This window comes from Parasteatoda tepidariorum, chromosome 2 (genome assembly GCF_043381705.1).
Source record: "Parasteatoda tepidariorum isolate YZ-2023 chromosome 2, CAS_Ptep_4.0, whole genome shotgun sequence".
NCBI lineage: Eukaryota > Metazoa > Arthropoda > Arachnida > Araneae > Theridiidae > Parasteatoda > Parasteatoda tepidariorum.
The window spans coordinates 101982001-102000121 of NC_092205.1; the positions used below are offsets into that span (position 1 = coordinate 101982001).

The 18121-nt window shown below is 28.1% G+C and overlaps 2 protein-coding genes across 4 annotated transcripts in view; one reads left to right on the forward strand and one right to left on the reverse strand.

Annotated features, from left to right (window-relative positions):
• The window catches only part of LOC122271554 (uncharacterized), an 88617-nt gene extending 76173 nt beyond the window's left edge, over positions 1 to 12444 (reverse strand). The window contains exon 1 of the mRNA XM_071178018.1: positions 12441 to 12444. Coding sequence (XP_071034119.1) covers positions 12441 to 12442 — 2 coding nt within the window. The 5' untranslated portion in view covers positions 12443 to 12444. The remainder of the gene's footprint in view (positions 1 to 12440) is intronic.
• LOC107445759 (DNA excision repair protein ERCC-6-like) overlaps positions 1 to 18121 on the forward strand; it is a 72439-nt gene that overhangs the window by 13234 nt on the left and 41084 nt on the right. For all 3 annotated transcript variants that reach the window (XM_043050116.2, XM_043050115.2, XM_043050117.2), the window contains exons 5-11: positions 2805 to 2972; positions 3673 to 3804; positions 5169 to 5381; positions 8514 to 8689; positions 11486 to 11611; positions 14573 to 14738; positions 17399 to 17524. In XM_043050116.2, coding sequence (XP_042906050.1) covers positions 2805 to 2972; positions 3673 to 3804; positions 5169 to 5381; positions 8514 to 8689; positions 11486 to 11611; positions 14573 to 14738; positions 17399 to 17524 — 1107 coding nt within the window. The remainder of the gene's footprint in view (positions 1 to 2804; positions 2973 to 3672; positions 3805 to 5168; positions 5382 to 8513; positions 8690 to 11485; positions 11612 to 14572; positions 14739 to 17398; positions 17525 to 18121) is intronic.

The window sequence follows — 18121 nt, forward strand, 5'->3', positions numbered from 1 at the left end:
AGCTATAGTTTTTATTATATACTTGCATGTACTTGCTTATATTATACACTTGCATTTCAATTTATTATGGCAAGTTATATTCATTGTGAGTCCAGCTATAAATTATATTATATACTTGCTTTTATTATACACCTGCATTTCAATTTAATCATTAGTCCAGCTATAGTTTATATTATATACTTGCATATATTATACACTTGCACTTCAATTTAATAATGACAAGTAATATTAATCATGAGTCCAGCTCTAGTTTATATTATATACTTGCATATACTTTCTTATATTATACACTTGCATTTCAATTTAATTATGACAAGTTATATTCTTCATGAGTCCAGCTATAGTTTATATTATATACTTGCATATATTATACACTTGCACTTCAATTTAATAATGACAAGTAATATTAATCATGAGTCCAGCTCTAGTTTATATTATATACTTGCATATACTTTCTTATATTATACACTTGCATTTCAATTTAATTATGACAAGTTATATTCTTCATGAGTCCTGCTATAGTTTACATTATATACTTGCCATATGCTTACTTATATTATACACTTGTATTTCAATTTAACTTTGACAAGTTATATTCATCATGAGTCCAGTTATTGTTTGTATTATATACTTGCTTATATTATACACTTGCGTTTCAATTTATCATGTCAAGTTATATTCTTCGTGTGTCCAGATATAGTTTATATTATATACTTGCATATATTATTAATTTGCATTTCAATTTGGTTATGACAAGTTTTATATATTATGAGTTCAGCTATAGTTTATATTATATCCTTGCTTATTTCATACACTGGCTTTTTAATTTAATTATGAGGAGTTATGCTCTTCAGTTAGTCCAGCTTCAGTTTATATTATATAGTATTATATGCTTGATAATATTTTATACTTTCTTTTCAATTTAATTATGGCGAGTTTTATTCATTTCGAGTCCAACTATAGTTCATTTTATGTACTTGCATATATTATACCCTTGCATTTAAATTTAATTATGACAAGTTATATTCATCATGAGTCCAGTTATAGTTTGTATTATGTACTTGCTTATATATTAGATATAGTTTATATTATATACTTGCATATATTTGTGTATATTATTAATTTGCATTTCAATTTGGTTAGGATAAGTTTTGTACATTATTAGTTCAGCTATAGTTTTTATTATATCCTTGCTTATTTTATACACTGGCATTTCAATTTAATTATGAGGAGTTATACTCTGCAGGAGTTAAGCTTCAGTTTATATTATATACTTTCATATGCTTGATAATATTTTATACTTTCTTTTCATTTTAATTATGACAAGTTCTAGTCATTTCGAGTCCAGCTATAGTTCATTTTATGTACTTGCATATATTATACCCTTGCATTTAAATTTAATTATGACTATATTCATCATGAGTCCATTTATTGTTTGTATTATATTCTTGCTTATATTCTATTCTTGCATTTCAATTTAGTTATGAATAGTTATATTCATCATGAGTCCTATAATTTATACTTGCATATACTACGTTCTTATATTATATACTTGCATTTCAAATTAATTATGTCAAGTTATATTCATCTTTAGTTCAGCTATCGTTTATATTTTATACTTGCTTATATTATACACTTGCATTTCAATATAATTATGACAAGTTATATTCATCATTATTTCAGCTATAGTTTTCTTATATCCTTGCATTTATTATATATTTATATTTCCATTTCATTATGACAAATTGTGCAATCAGCTATAGTTCATTTTATGTACTTGCATGTATTATACACTTGCATTTAAATTTAATTATGACAAGTTATATTCATCGTTAGTCCCGCTATAGTTTATATTATATACTTGCTTATATTATACATTCGCATTTCAATTTATTATGGCGAGTTATATTCATCATCAGACCAGCTATAGTTTATATTATATGCTTGCATATATTTGCTTATATTCAGGGATGAGATTGTTCCGCTGGTTCGCGGATTTTCGCTTTTTTTTCATATTTTTCTATTTTTTCCGCTAATTTACGCTGAATAATAATCACTGAATCCGCTAATTTACGCTGCTGATTAATAGTCAAAAAGTTAGGTGATATCAATTAATTTAATTTTAATATGCCAACAAAGTGGGATGTTTTGTCCGAAAAAACTAATCTTATAATAATTATTATTTTAAGCTAATTTACTTTAAATTCTAATGGCAAGTATAACAGTTGGTAATATATTTTATTTAGACGAATAAGGCATAAAATAAAATTGATGCTCTCAGTTAAAAAGAATCGGAAAAATTCGATGAAATAAGTCTGGAAAAAATAGGAAATAGTCAAAGATTTTTTTTTCTTCCATGTGTAATCCTCCATTCTATAAAATTTAATCCTGCACTATTTATATGCAATCTGAATGTTTGTAAAAGATGATTTTAAATTTGATTAATTATTTTATAATCTCTTACTTTCTCTCAATAAATGTTTCTATTTTTGACGAGTTTGAAAGTTTGATCTTCAAACTGTCAAGGGTAGCCCCAATATGAAAAACATGATTTTAATAGTTGATGCAGACAAGCAGTCCAATGTTTACTAAACTAAGCAACTTTAATTTCAGTTACTAGTTTCTTTTAAAGATTTACCTATGTATAAAAGAAACTAGTACCTGAAAATTTACTAAACTAGAACCTGAAATTTTAGAAACTAGTACTTGAATTGAAAGATTTACCTATATTTGTTACTTAACTTTTGACCTCTGTTAATATTTTTGACTTTATGTATTCCTTTATAATTGTTATTTTTTTGCAGATTATGATTGCTAAGCATGACTCAGAGTTGCTAGAATTTCGCCAACTTACATATTCCGGGAAGAAATTAGCTCAGGATGGAAAGCAGAATCTGTCAATTCAGAAATTAAAAGAAGCCTATGAAATTTGCCCCTCTCCTAAAATTTCAAAAATCCTTAAAACTTTAGATGTAATGTCATTTGTATTTTTTGTTTTATTCTGCTTGTTTTATTTTCTTGAAATGTTTTGTTTAAAATAAATATAAAGACAAGTTGAATTAAAATTAATTTTATTAAAAAATTGTTACATTTATGTCATTTAATACATAAATTATTTATATTAAAGAGGGTCATAGCTACTAACTCTACTGAATTTTACCAGTTTGTCCTGATCTACTAATTTAATTAAAATTCTTCTTGGTTTTGTAATCTCAAAAAATTCCCTAAAATTGAGTGAGTTCAATAAAAAAATCTGTATTGAAGTAGAATATTTGTACAGATTATTGCTTGCTTGAATATTTAAGTATTACTAACACATATAATGAAGCAAAGCTCATTTATAGAAATCAGCTCAAAACTTTTTTTGTTATAAGATGTTCAGTTTATTTTTTATTCCGAACTTGCATTTTAAATTAATTTAAAAAAATCTTTTAACTATCCTTGATGAATTAAATGCCTATTAATATTCAAAATTATGAATATACATAACATTTCAAGGTCATTCAGTGTCAATCATAACTAGAAAATATTGCAGTTTTTCTATTTTGATGACTATAAAAATACCTAATTAAAAATTGTTGCGTCTTTTTTGGGGGCTATGTATTTGTTTTAATTCATTGTGCTTACAAATACTTTTTAAGTTCTCTTGGAATTTTTTTTATTTATTTATAGGATCAAAACAATTCTAGTGAAAGATCTTCTATTTCAAAGAAGTTGTTCATTAATAGTGATTCTACCAATGAATTTGATTCTGTTAGGGTGGAAAACTCCCCTGATGAAAAACCAGCTTTCAAATTATCAGAAGTAAAGTTTGCTTCATTTTGCATTGTTAATTTAGAAATAGAATGTTTTTTATTTTATCATGTAGTATTGTATGCTCTAAATGCTTGAAACACTCTTTGTAGAATAGGAATGAATATGTACTGGTTCATGCTTTTGAAGATGGTATCAATTAATTTTCATTGCATTGATTTTAGCAGAAAAGCAGAATTTATATTGTTAATCTATAAGATATAAAAAAAATAATGCAAATTTTTAAAAATAAATTTGTACTTAGAAAAATTGTTTTATATTCATTATTAATTGTTTAAGTTCAATCTTTGGTCTAATAAAATAAAACTTCTATTTATTTTTATTTAAATTACAAATTAATGTTTCAAATCTTTGATTAATTACAACAATTATACTTCATGTATAAAATTTTCATGTTACTTTTTCCTCTCTTCTAAATTCTCACTCGTTAAAATATTTATCATTAATTTAAACACTAAAACTAAATTTGATTTTCTTATAAAAAGCTAATAACTAATTAATAATAACAAGGTATTTATTTAATCAGCATTTAATTTGTGAAATATAACCAGGGGTCTTCCAGTGCAAATTTCCTACCATTTAGCGGTACCTTCACAAATTTTAAGCGTTAGGAAAAACGGTAGTTTAATAAAATACTTTTAAAAAAGCAAGTTCTAAAATTCTCCATCTCTTAAAATTTTGTTTTTGTATCCCCATAAAAAAACTATAAATCCCAGTATTTTTTTAAATGAAACAACGAGGTTATCTCTTTATGAACTATACAGAAAGTCAAAATTCAAACATTATCTTTAACATTATTGTAAATTTATTCTAACAGACCTTTATTTTTTTATGAAATTTTTTTTTTCCTTGTGAAACTTTTTTTGTAATGACCTACTTGAAAATGTTCTCATAATGAAAATAAGTTCTAGTACTATTTAATGCAAGTTGAAATTTAACTATAGACAATGGATTTTTAAATTTGGAAACAATTTTAAGCTTGGAATTCTACAATAGCAAAATTATTTTGTAATATGTGAGGAAAAATTTATAGAAATTTACCTGTCATAAATGATTTTAATTCGTAGTGACAATTTTTGAAGATAATTTCTTATTTTACCATATTTTGGTGCTGATTTTTTAATGTAACTTTTAATTTTCACAAATTATGTCAAGATTTTCACAAAATAGGTACCTCTCAAAAAAACCTAGACAGACCCCTGATAACAATTTTTTTTTCTTTAAAAATGTATTTTTTAAAAAATGCAGTGCTTTTTATTGTGTTACATTTTGTAGTTTGTTTTTGAGCCTAATCTTGTCTGATTCGATTTTAACATTATTTTGAGTTTCTTTTTCAATGAAAAATTATCTATTAGGAAAGTGACAGAACTAGTGAAAGCAGCGTGCAAATAGCATCATCTGAATCTGATGTTTTGAGTCCTGTTGCATTATGCAGATTCAATGATCTGAATAAAAAAGCGAGATCAGATGCCAGTGAAGGAAGACTTCAAGAGGCTTTAAGTGCTCTAAAAGAAGCTTCATCAATTTGTAAAACTGACAAAATTTTGAAGCGAATTAAAGACATTGAAGTAAGTTCAACTATCTTTATGGAAGTTTCATATTTATAGAGTTTCTTCTTCTCTTCTCATTAGCACGACAGCCCAGGATGGGCCTTGGTTTTCTCAACAAGCCTATGCCAAGACATTCTTCCCTTAGCCAAGGTTCTCCAGTTTATAATCCTTAAATTTTATAGGTCCTTTTCAAGGCCGTCCTCTTTTTCTTGTACCTGTTGGCCTGGCACTGAAAACTTTTTTGGTTGTCCTGCTATCCTCCATTCTTATAATGTGGCCTGCCGATTTAATCCTTTGAATTTTGATAAATTTAATGACATCAGGTTTTTTATATGCTTTGTAAAGTTCCGTCTTTGATCTTCTAAACCAGGTACTGCTTTTACTTATTCCACCAAAAATGCTTCGCAGTATTTCTCTCAAATCTAGCTATCATATTTTCATCTCCACATGTCATTGTCCAGGTCTCACATGCGTATGTAAGCACTGATTGTATAAGACATTTATAGAGTAACACTTTTGTTTTTCGTTTTATTAGGCTTGACTTAAGATTGATATTTTCTTAGACCATAAAAACACTTATTTAGTTTTATTTTCAATGATTCTTAATCCCATTTTAATGGCTTCCTTCTCCAGACCTAAAAAGGATTGTGTTAGTGCTGTCTGCTTTCCAGCGATAATATCTAAATCATCAGCAAAAGCCAATATTTGAACTGATTTGTTGAAGATATTTCCTCGGGTGTTGATGTTTGAGTCCCTTACTATTTTTTCTAATGCTAGATTAAAGAGGAGACGTGCCATGGCATCTCCCTGTCATACACCATTTGTTTTATGAATTCTCTTCTCCTTTCTTGCCTCTTTGTATTTGATCGCAGCATTTCTAGAATGTCTCTTATTCAGCATCTTCTTACATGCTTCATTCTTTTTTTCTGTTGTCATGTAGCATTCACTATCAAACCAATCTTTCCTTTTAGTTTTCTTAGCTTTTCCCACCACTTCATTACCAGTCTTAACGATTGTTTCTTTCAAAGAGTTCCATTTACAGTTCATGCTATCTTCCTCCCTTACATTCTTTAAGGTTACTGTCAATTTGATTCTGGAATTTGAGCTTAATTACCTTATCTTTTAGTTGTTAACAGTCAAACTTTTCCAAACATTTTCCTCGAATCTTTCGACTGCTGGAGATTCTAACTCGTAGTTTTGCTATTAAGAAGTGGTTAGAATCTAAGTTGGCACCTCGGTAGGTTCTTACGTCCTCTATATCCGATTTATGCCTGAAATCAATCAGAAAATGGTCGATTTGATTGAATGTGATCCCATCAGGAGATCGCCAGGTCATTTTATGTATCTTCTTATGCTGGAACATCGTGCTTGGTATGATCATATTATAATCTGCAGCAAAGTCAATAAGTCACTTTCCATTGTCGCTTGAAGTGTCACGGAGACTAAATTTGCCAATTATTGATCTAAATTCCTTTTCCTTGCCAATTTTTGCATTTGCGTCCCCTAGTAACACTTTGACATAATTTTTTGGGCAGGATGCATATAGAGCATGCAGTTCTTCATGAAAGAGTCACTAGAGAGAGAACACTGTCCTTGTCTTCAATTGGAGCATGAAAAGTAATGAAACTGTAGTTGAAAAAAGCTCCTTTAATCCTAATTTTGCATTGTCTGGATTATTTGGTGTCATAATCTATTAATAATGGCCTTATCCTTTTACTCAGGATAAAACCTGTTCCAAATATGTTTTTTCTTATCGCAACTATAGATAACTGTGTGATTTTTCTTTTCAATTATTCCAACTCTAGTCCATCTGACTTCTTGGATGGCCAGTATATCGATTTGATAGTTTTCAATTTGATCAATCAGCATTTGTAGTCCTTTATTCTTGTACAAAGAGCAAATGTTCCATGATCCTACTCTCAGTTTCTTAAATCCTTTTCCAGTTCGTCTCCGAGAAGTCTGTCCGGGTATATTAGCTTTCTGAGAACTTGTAACAATTGTTTTTTTTTACAGGGTGAGGTTGTTAGCCCCACGCCTAACCCCAACCTGGAGGACCAGGATGTTCCTCTTTGTGTGGTGTCTCCCCTCCAACCTGTCCGGCTTGGGTGACCCTACCAGGAGCCGAAGCTCCCGCCGGCATAACTCTCGGGATCAACAACACACACAACACCACGTTAAGGTGGGAACACCATCGATGTAGATTTATAGAGTTTAGTTGTAGAAAAAGGTTCGATGTAAACTTAGAAAATATGCCAACTGCAGGATGTATATAAAAGACTTTTATATATATATATATATGTATACCATAGAGTCACGACAGTCTGAGTCTCGATTGTTCGAGTTTCCCATTAATCCGAGCTGGTGAAAAAGAACAAAAATTATGACCAGCACACACATGGCATGTGAAACGCTTATTAAGTTTGGTTTTACATTGACCACTGTGCCTGAATGTTGAGAAACGAAATGGTGTGTTGAACACAATTTTAAGTTTTTGAAAAAAGGCTCTGTCCTTTTTACCTTGAATTATCAAGACTCTACTGTTTATGCATATATCAAAAGTTGTATTTTTAATGATCTGAGAGAAAAAAAAAATTAAGTTTTATCAATGCTGTTAAATGTCATGCATGAATCTAAATTTGTTGTTGTCGCCATGGATAGTTGCCAATATGGTGACCATTTTTTGTTTTGTTTTTTTCTTCTTCTAATAGTTTGTTCGCTCTTCCATGAGGATGCTATATGGTGAGTGTCCCATATTAAAAGTATGGATATTAATTTAAAATAAATCGTCCTTCATCAAGGACATTAATCAAATACAATTATTTTTTTTAGTATAAAATGTTTTTTTTTAAAAAATGCACCTAATTCCTCCTTCAATTAAATTATTTACTTACATTACATAATAATGGTAGTTTAAACTTTGCATCCTTGACAGTCTTTAATTGGCTTTTTTGAAAACTTGAATTTCTTATCTTCTAAATTTTTCTTTTTGTTGTAATTTAAAACAATAGAACATTTTAAGAAGGAAGTTTTTATGTATCTACACTATAAAATATGAAATAAAATAGTTTAATTGATTCCTTCTCTTATCTGTTTTTTTATTTGTACATAAGTAAACTATCTATTAAATGTTTTGTTTCGTTGCTATTATAGAATATTTTAAAAGACTCAGCGGATGATGGTGATGACCAAATGGTTGCTGTTGCAGATGGATTTTATATTTTTCATGGAATTTATGAGAAGTTATATCCTTACCAACGTCTTGGGGTGTCATGGATGTATGACTTATTTAAAAAATGCAAAGGTGGTGTGTTAGGGGATGATATGGGGTAAGCGCAATAAGTTTTATTTTGTATATATTCAGATATACAGTGCACAGGGTGCGTAGCGTTTTTATAAAGTGCTTAAAGGTGCTTATTTTCGATTTTCGTTTTTTAAAAGCCCTTAAAGGTGCTTTTTTCATTGAGTGTTTTTAAAAAGTGCTGAATTTTCCCTTTTCTAAATTGAGATTTTTCTTGTACCATGTTGATTTTCACTACGAATTATGCAGAAAGACACTGTTCACATTGTTCTATTCAACATTTTCACAATTAATTCAACCCCAATCTATTTCGGCTTCGTCAGACCGTAACTAATGTGAACGCCATTCGATTTACATGATTCAAAAATTTTACAATTGTCAATAACAATGTCAAAAGAATTTTTTTTTGACATGACTGTTAAAACCAGATAAAACCGTCAATTGTCAAAAACTTTCCAACCCTGCCTAATTATGATATTCTTTTAAAGTGCTTAGAAATGTTATTAGAGTGCTTATTCTTTGTTGAATAATTTGGCTACGCACCCTGAGTGCAAAGTCCCATGTCCGAACGTTCATTTGTCAAAAGATCTCTTTTTCGGAAATTTTTTAGCAATCAAAATAAACAAAACTCTTCTGTTTTTTTAAAAAAAAAATAAATAAATAATAATAATAATTCTTTACTCTTGAAATTTTTTACGAAAAGTATGCAGTTTTTCTATGATTATCAGCTGAGAATCCTCTGCTTTTTTGATTTATGATTCAACCCCGACTTCTTCTTTCTATTTGATTTTAATCCGATTTTTATTACTATGTGGAAAAAGATTGTATATCACGAAAATGAAACTCTGTATTTTATTACTCCACGTCTGCCATAAAAGTATCCTAATAAAGGATAATAATAAACGAAGTGTGATTAGAGGAGTTTGAGGATCATAATAATATTATATTAAAAATTAAATTGAAATTTTTAAAACTATGTGGAAATCCCAAAGTATTGAAAATGCGATCGACAAAACCACGTGGACAATAGAATCCTCACAAATCAAGTGCATCAAAAAGTAATTCTACAAATACACGATTCAAAATTTCCTGTGTATACTAATGTAGCATTAAAAAACTATGAAAATCAGCAGCAATAATTGGCAGAAATGCAATGGTAAATTAAATTAGAATTGCTGGTAAATCGTCAGTAAAGGAGTGTGAAATGCACAATTCAAATTTTGCCGAAAAAGAGTTGCCGCTCCACAGAGAGAGAGAGAGAGAGCAGGAAAAACCTGCATAACCACCTAAAATAACAGTGCGAATGCAAAGTATTTTTACTTTTTTTTTTCAAACTTTGAAATTACGAAAAATTTGGTTTCTTTTTTTTTTTTTTTTTTTTTTTTTTTTTTTTTTTTTAAAAATGGTGGCCTCTCAAAGAGCAATCTATGATATATTTAAGAATGATAAACTATTTCATTTACAATGGCATTATTTAAGTATATTCAGCTGTTCCTTTTTTTTTCTCTAACTTTTTCCAGCAGTTAAAACTAGTATAGTTATCCAAATCTAGCTATCACAAGAGCACAGTATTTGTGTATCCTCTTAATGTATTGTGTATGATATGTACAGGGAAAACATAGGGAATTTTTTTTTTTCTAGATTTGAGTGGCAATCCTGAAAAAATATTGTATGAGAGATTTTGAACCAAGTGAAATTCCGTTTTAATAAATGCCGGCGGCGAATAAACGATCGGCAAAACCAAGTGGTTTCAGAGTGGAATCGTCGTTAATCAAGTGGGTTGAAAAATTATTACTAACTTAAATGCAGGATTTGAAATTTGCAGTATTTTATAATCCATACTAAAATATCCATATAAAATGCCACCACATTTCCTGCAACACCACAAACCACCTAGATTTATTCATTGTCAATTGAAAATGGGGTTAATTAATGTCTATTTGTTATTTTTTATTGAATAAGGACGTTTTGATGTTTAACTTAAAAACCTATTATCTGGAAAAATCTATTTTCCGAACTTGCCAAAGTCTTCATGATTCCAGATATGGGTTTTTCCACTGTATATATATATATATATATATATATATATATGTAAAACTGCTCTCATTTGTTTTATTTCTGACATCATAATTGCTCACACTATTTAGTTCATTTCCTTTTTATGAGCTATAGTTTCAAATTGTAGTATCGCTGCTTTTACATTGAACTGGTTTTAGGAGACTAATTTTTCTGGAGGGATTCAGTAACCAAAAGTCTCATGACCAAATTTAACAAAAAGTTAAATATTAAAAGAATTTTTTTTTAAAAAAAAAATGGTTTAAAATTATAATTAAGCCAATTTTTTACTATGATTTTTTCTTCTTTCTAATTTTCAAATTTTTATGTCTTTCTTGACATTAAATTTTTATTCCAATAAGAATCTTAATCCATTTTGCTTTGTTTAAGGCTTAAGTTAGCTAAAAAGAAGAAGAAGAAAAAAAAGTCGAGTAAAGCGAGGGCATTCTCATTGCCCCTAATGATAGTTTTGTGTGAGATTTGTTCCAAACTGATTGGGAAAAAATTGCACCTTTTTTATCTACTAACAAGTGAGTGGTTTTCTTCACCCCCCCTACTTCTCACTACACTATTTTTTCCTAAAAGTATCTCATTACATTACAAATTATGAAAAAAAAAAGAACGATATTACAATAAATAAAGCCAAGTACTCTGGTTCTCTTTTGCAAATTTTCCAACTGAGACTAACCAATTTCATTACAGAGAACCTCCACTGTATTTTTTTTCTTTTTTTGTGCTGTTGAATAAAAAAAGTATTTTCTTCTTTTAGGTTGGGCAAAACATTTCAAGTAATTGCTTTTTTATCTGGCCTCATTGATGCTGATTTGGTGAGGCATATCCTTATTATTATGCCTGTATCTTTGTTAACAAACTGGGAAAGAGAATTTGCTAAATGGTAAGAAGAATCAAATTGCATTTTACTTTGTCAAAGATATTGCATGCGCATACATATCCAACATTTTGAAAATATGATTTTTGTAACTGCAATATAAATTAAAATTTTCTAATGCAGACAAAATGTCACTGTAGACTGATTATAAATTTTCTAAGTGCAGTACAGAACCCGTTATCCGAAATCAGAAAACCAAAAAACCGGAACGAAATTCGATAAATTTTCCTGCCATTTAAAAATTTTTTTTTTTTTTTTCTCGTAAGATTTTAGGATTTTTCTTTCTCGTTTGAAAGATGTTTACCTTACCATAATTTTGAAAATAATCAGTAGTGTATTACTTCATCGTTTTTTCTTCTTTTTAAGATTATTTCCAAACATTTTTTTTTAGTTGGGTTTAACAATAAAATAAAAAAACGGCTTTTTGTAGATTTTCAGAAAACCGGAAAAATCAGTATCCGGAATAGCGATGGTCCCGATTGTTCCGGATAATCGGTTCCCTACTGTAGTATAAGTAAGTATTTTTGTAGGAATAATAATTACGATTGGGAAAAAAGTCTTAAGGCATTTTTATTTGTCCAAAAGGCAATTTTGAGTTAGCTTTTTCCAGGTCAAATCTGGTAAATTAAATTTTAAATTGTTTGCAGGTTGAGAATATAGGTTTACTTGCTTTCCGACTGGCTAAAAGCTAAATTTATCTTCCATCACCAATTTTGAGCAAAGGCTGAGTCACAAAAGTGGATTTATAAAATAAAAAAAATCTGGCATACCAATACTTCTGAGGCAGAAGTTTCTTAACTCAGACATCTACTCAGAAACAATTAAAGATATTAGAATCTTGAAGATGCACCTAATCCTGGTTGCCTCTGTAAAAAAATCTAATTTTTTTCAATCCCCTATCGTGCAAGTGTAAATTACGATGTTACGAAAAACATTTTCATAAGAGTGAAATCCAGCAATTTGATTGTGTGTCAAATTCTCTGACAATGATAATGATTACAATGATTGGGTAAAACTGTGTTTACCCCTGATAATTCACTGATTTTTTTTTTTTTTTTCAAATCTCATTTTTCCTGAAAATTTACAAATCCTGAATTACGAATTTTCCCTGAACATTTGACTTTCAGATGATATCACTGATCAATTTCTGAATTCTCATTCCAAATTCTAAGTTTAACAGTATCCAAGTTTAGATAAAGATTAATACTTATTTATTATTTTATTTTAGTTTTATTTTTTAAGATATTGCGCTTATAAGAGAGGAGTGGCAACACTTGTTTAATTTTTAATTAAACGCTACCATTTTTTTTTCTTATTTAATCCGCTTTTTTAAATAATGGATTAAAAAAAATAATAACTACTCAAATTTGGACTTTAACAAATGTTTTGTATCTCAATTTGGAATCGTTTAATTTGTACCTATTCTAAAAATTTAATAATTTTATTTCTATAAATTATGAATTTTAGTATTAGTCTGGACAAAGAGCAATAATTTTTGTATTTTTTCTCTCGCTAACACAGCCTATTATAATTTGAGTTATAATTCACTAAATTCTTCTGATTTAAGGGATTTAATTCAGCTTAACTATATTCCTACTTTATTGAATAAAAAATAGCCGTATTTTAATTATTTTCATAATTTTAATTATTTTCGTAATTTACATAATTTTAATTATTTTTTGTATTTACATTTAACATTTTTTTTAAAACTTTTTCTTAGTAATGTATAGGATAGGGTTGTTTTCTTCTTTTTATATCTCTTTCACCTTTTATTCATTCATATGCCTGTGCAATCCATTTCCCCCACCCCCTTTTAAATCAAAGAGAAAACAAAGTCAGCATGCCACTCCTTCATGTTTGATTGATAGCAGCTTGTTAGGAAATCTAAAATTCCATCAGACACATAGGAAAAAATAAAACATTTATCTCTACCCTTCCTCTTCTTGACCTAAAGATCTTCAATGTCACGGAAGAAATATTGAAGTTTTCTCTTTACGAATGGGGAAAAAAATATCTCCCATACACATATTCTTCTACTCAGTTTCAAGGGTAAGTCAAATTTCCACTTTTTTCCTCTATCATTATCGTTAAAAATGGCGGAAAAACTGAGTTAAATGTTTCCTGGTTTTCTGGATCCCGGATTAATGGTCTGTACTGTACTTTTATTTTTGTCACCCCCTTAATGTAAAAACAGGGTGCGTAATGTTTTTAAAAAGTGCTTAAAGATGCTTATTTTTGATTTACTTTTTTTTCCTAAGCCCTTAAAGGTGCTTTTTTTATTGGGGGTTTGTTAAAAGTGCTTAATTTTCTATCTTTCAAAAGGAGTATTTTTCTTTGAATTGTTGATTGTCATAAATTTAAAAAAAATGCATGATTTTCGCAATTTTATCTGCAATATTTATCAGGAACTAGTTATTTTATCATGATTATGTAATGTCTGAAAGTGTTTTTGCATTTTGTTAATTTTTTCTTTATAAATTAAGAACTTTGAACAATAGAAAGAAATAATTTTCATTTCTGCACATATCCTAATTATGAATTTTTTTTGAAAGTGATTAAAAATATTTTTTGAGTGCTCAAATTGTTTTTTTTTTTTTTTTTTTTTGTTTTTTTTTTTTAAATATCTTTCTGTGCATCCTGAAAGAGAGAGAGAGAAAAAAGCTTTTATCTATCTCAAATTCCTCAACCTGTTGTTTGAAAGTGATACACTTCATATTTATTGTTCTAAACGTGCCATAAATAAAAAATATATTTTCTTATTTGCCCTATTTGTGAAAAAAATAAATAATAATAATTTAAAACATGTTTTAAAAATTTTATGGGAAAGATAAGTAAAAAATTTAAATTTTTCGTATACATCAAATCGACAGAATCTTTAACCATTAAAAATGACATTTTGTTTTGTTAGAAATTGTTTTTGCCTGTAATTATCAGACACTGATTATAGAGCCTCCTTAATTTTTTCAGGTGCCCTGGTATAAAGGTTTATTTATTTCATGGAAGTTCAAAGAAAGAGCGTGAAAGAAATATTCTTAAGGTGAAAAGGAAAGGTCATGTTTTATTAACTAGTTATGGAATGGTAGTCAGCAATTTGGATTCTTTGGCTCATATGGAAGGGGAGAGATTTATTTGGGTAAGTTTATCCTCTTATCAATCATTTTATTTTTAATTTAATATTTATATTAAATTAATATAAAAATTAATAAATATTGTTGATTTTAATTATATTATGGCATTAAAATTCGGGTGGTCTGTATTTTTGTATTTAGTTAAAAAGCAATCGTCATTGTCCAAAGGCCATGGAATTTGCTACATTAAGACCTGGGCTTGTGTTGCAATTGAACATATAATTAGCTAAGAAAACAGTCAGATTAAGTCCCTTCGCATATATAGAAATATCTAGTTTGAAATACACAACACATAAAATCCTTACATTCTGAATATACATCCTTAATCTATGGTATATTTCAGTGTTTTACATATTTTTATATTTTTAATGTCCATGTGGTAGAAAATGGTAAAAAAAAAAAAAATCAAAAAAACACTGGAAATAAACTCTAGAAAAAGCAATGGAAATAACCAAAAAAGAAAAAAAAAGCTTTTTAAAATTGCACCTTGATAAAAAAATATCCCTTTTACAATTATACTAATTTATGTCCAAGTAAATTTGGACTGTTGAGCAAATGAGCCTTAATTAAAAAATAATTAAATGTTTATTCTTTTTCTTAAAAATAACTAATGTACAAGGATTATTTAAAAGATAACGGAAGGAACTTTATTCACTTCATACTATTTAACAAAATCTTTAGGGTTTTTTAAGCAGCTCCATAATTTTTCTGACTTCCAATAAATTTTCTGAATTCCAATAAACCTCATGAGCAAAAATTAATTGATACATTATAAAAATACTATTAATTACATTATATAATTGCGTTATGTTCAATTAAGAAAAATCGGAATCTGTATTATTAGATCGTTTCGGCAAGCTTAAAATTAAACTTTCCATATTAATAATATTTTTTTTTAATAATTCATTTGGTCGATTATCATTTGAATCTATTTATCAATTATAATTTTAATAAATATTTCATTATATTGATTTAATGTTAAGCAGCCTGAATCATGTCTCAATAAATTCACATAATTGAAGTAATGGTTTTTCCCAATGTGTGTTTCCAATGCACTTATTCATTGCTTTTTTATTAAGTGTTCAATGAAAATTAATTTTTGTTTAATGTCTTAAAAAATATATGTGATAGAACAAAGCAGTTTTCAAAGTTGAAATGAGCATTACAAACTACACTAGAAAAGTTAAACACCATGCCAGATATCTATAGCTTGTTCTTCAGTGTTATTTGTACTAATTTTTGTAAAAGGTGCTCCAACTCTGCATTTTTTTAAAAATGGATCTACATGTCATATATTACTATTATTACTACTATCAATTTTTTTTAATGATTCAGTTTCAAATTTTGAATTATCAACTAATAAAAAATTTATAAATATTCTTATGTGTTATGAATAATGTTAAAGACTTGTGTACTGGCATGAGATTCTTTTGACTTTTTGGCAGAATTTCTAACTTTTAAAATATTTGATCTACTTTTTTTGAGAAGGTAATTTTAAAAAAAGCGAAAAATAAAAATTAATCATTGTTAGCTTTTCATCTAGGTGAAGAATGATGATTTGTGAATTGTTGATCAGACTATTTGCATACAAATTTAAAAAGTTATAATGAAATTTTCCAGTGAGAAAATGATCATAGGAAATACTGTGTTAAATGTCTATTTTTCTCAACAATTTCTACTTTATTTTGTCATTTTACTTTATTATCTTATTTTTTCATTATGATTTCTGTATAAAGCTTAACATTTTGTTGGGCTGTCAATGCACACATGTAGCAAAGAAATAATTATGTAAATAATTGAATTGTTTTCTTTTTATGCAAAATGTCTTCACACAATTTGTTTTTATCATTTGAATTGATAGGTATACCGTATCTGCGCACCTGGAAAGTCGTGAATTTCGGTATTGAAAAAAATTTGTCATGATTTTAACTATTTTTAAAAAAAAATCATGGAAAGTAATGGGATTAGTCTCCAAAATAATCAAATTTTTAAAATATAGTTTACCCCTCCCCCCTAATTTCATGGTGCTCCGAATATCTGAATGTGTAAGGATCTTTAGAATATAATTCTGCAGAAAAAGAAAACAAATTATTCGCTGTTGTATTTTGTTCGGCTCTTTTATTGCTTCCACTCTTTCTTTACTCTGTTTTTTAAATTTAAAATCAATCATTATGAAGATGGCAGAGTATAACAGTTTTGGTTATACCTTTCATTTCAATTAATGTTATTATAATGCCAGGGCTCTGTCCAAGCCAAATTTACTACCGTCTAGCGGTACCTTCACAAATTTTACTTTAAGAAAAACAGTAGTTTTACAAAATACTTAATTTTATTTTTGTGTCTTGTAAGAAACGATAAATCCATATTTTTACCCTATTGTGTTGATTTTTTATTATAAATTTTTATTTTCACAAATTTTGTCTAGATTTTCACAAAATAGGTGCCTCTGAGAAAAACCTGAGAGCCCTGATTTCTTTTTTAAATTTATTATTTTGTTTTTGTCAGAGAAATTAGTATCTTCGTTAAGTCATGAAGAAATTTTTGGAAGTAGTCATGAATTAAAAAAATCTAGAATTTAGCACATACCCTGTAGGTATTTTTACACTTTTTCTTTCTTTTCCCACTCTTACATGACTTCACACTTTTAATTGCCTTTTTTTTTCAGGATTATGTGATACTGGATGAAGGACATAAAATAAAAAATCCAACTAAAACCACAAAGGCTGTTCATGAAATTCCTGCTAAAAATAGACTTGTTCTTACTGGTACACCCATACAAAACAATTTGAGGGTAAGAATTACCTTTTTTTAAAAAAGTCTATTAAAATTGTAAATAAACTGTTTCTTTGTTTGTACATTACATACTTTAAATCATCTTATTATTAACAGCTGTGCAGTTCCATTAGCCAGGTTTTGTTAATTGTTTCAATAAATTTCTGAAATTCGCCAAAATAAGCATTAAAACAGTTTTGATAGCAGTGATTGTATAAAGTTTGATTTCTAATAAAAAGGATGATAACTATTACTGTTAATTGCTTTATTGTTAATTTTAAGTATAAACTGTGAACTGATGAACTTTTTTTTTTGTTGCACGAAACTATCTTTTGGTTCAAATGAATTCCATAATTGTCTGCAAAAAGTTTTGAATTTGTTCATTTAATTCTTTTTGTGTTTCAATTATTTTTTATTGCCTTTTGGACTGATTGACTTGTTCGAAAATTTTAACCTGTCATGTACAAAAATACTATGATTTAAGAAAAAAAATTTAAAATTTTTTTTTTGTAAGTTTAATGTTTGCTGTAAGTTTCATATTTTTTGTTAATATTTCATAAGTTTCTGTCTAAGCTATTGGGATTAGCTAGATGCATACAGTCGGACCTCTATTTAT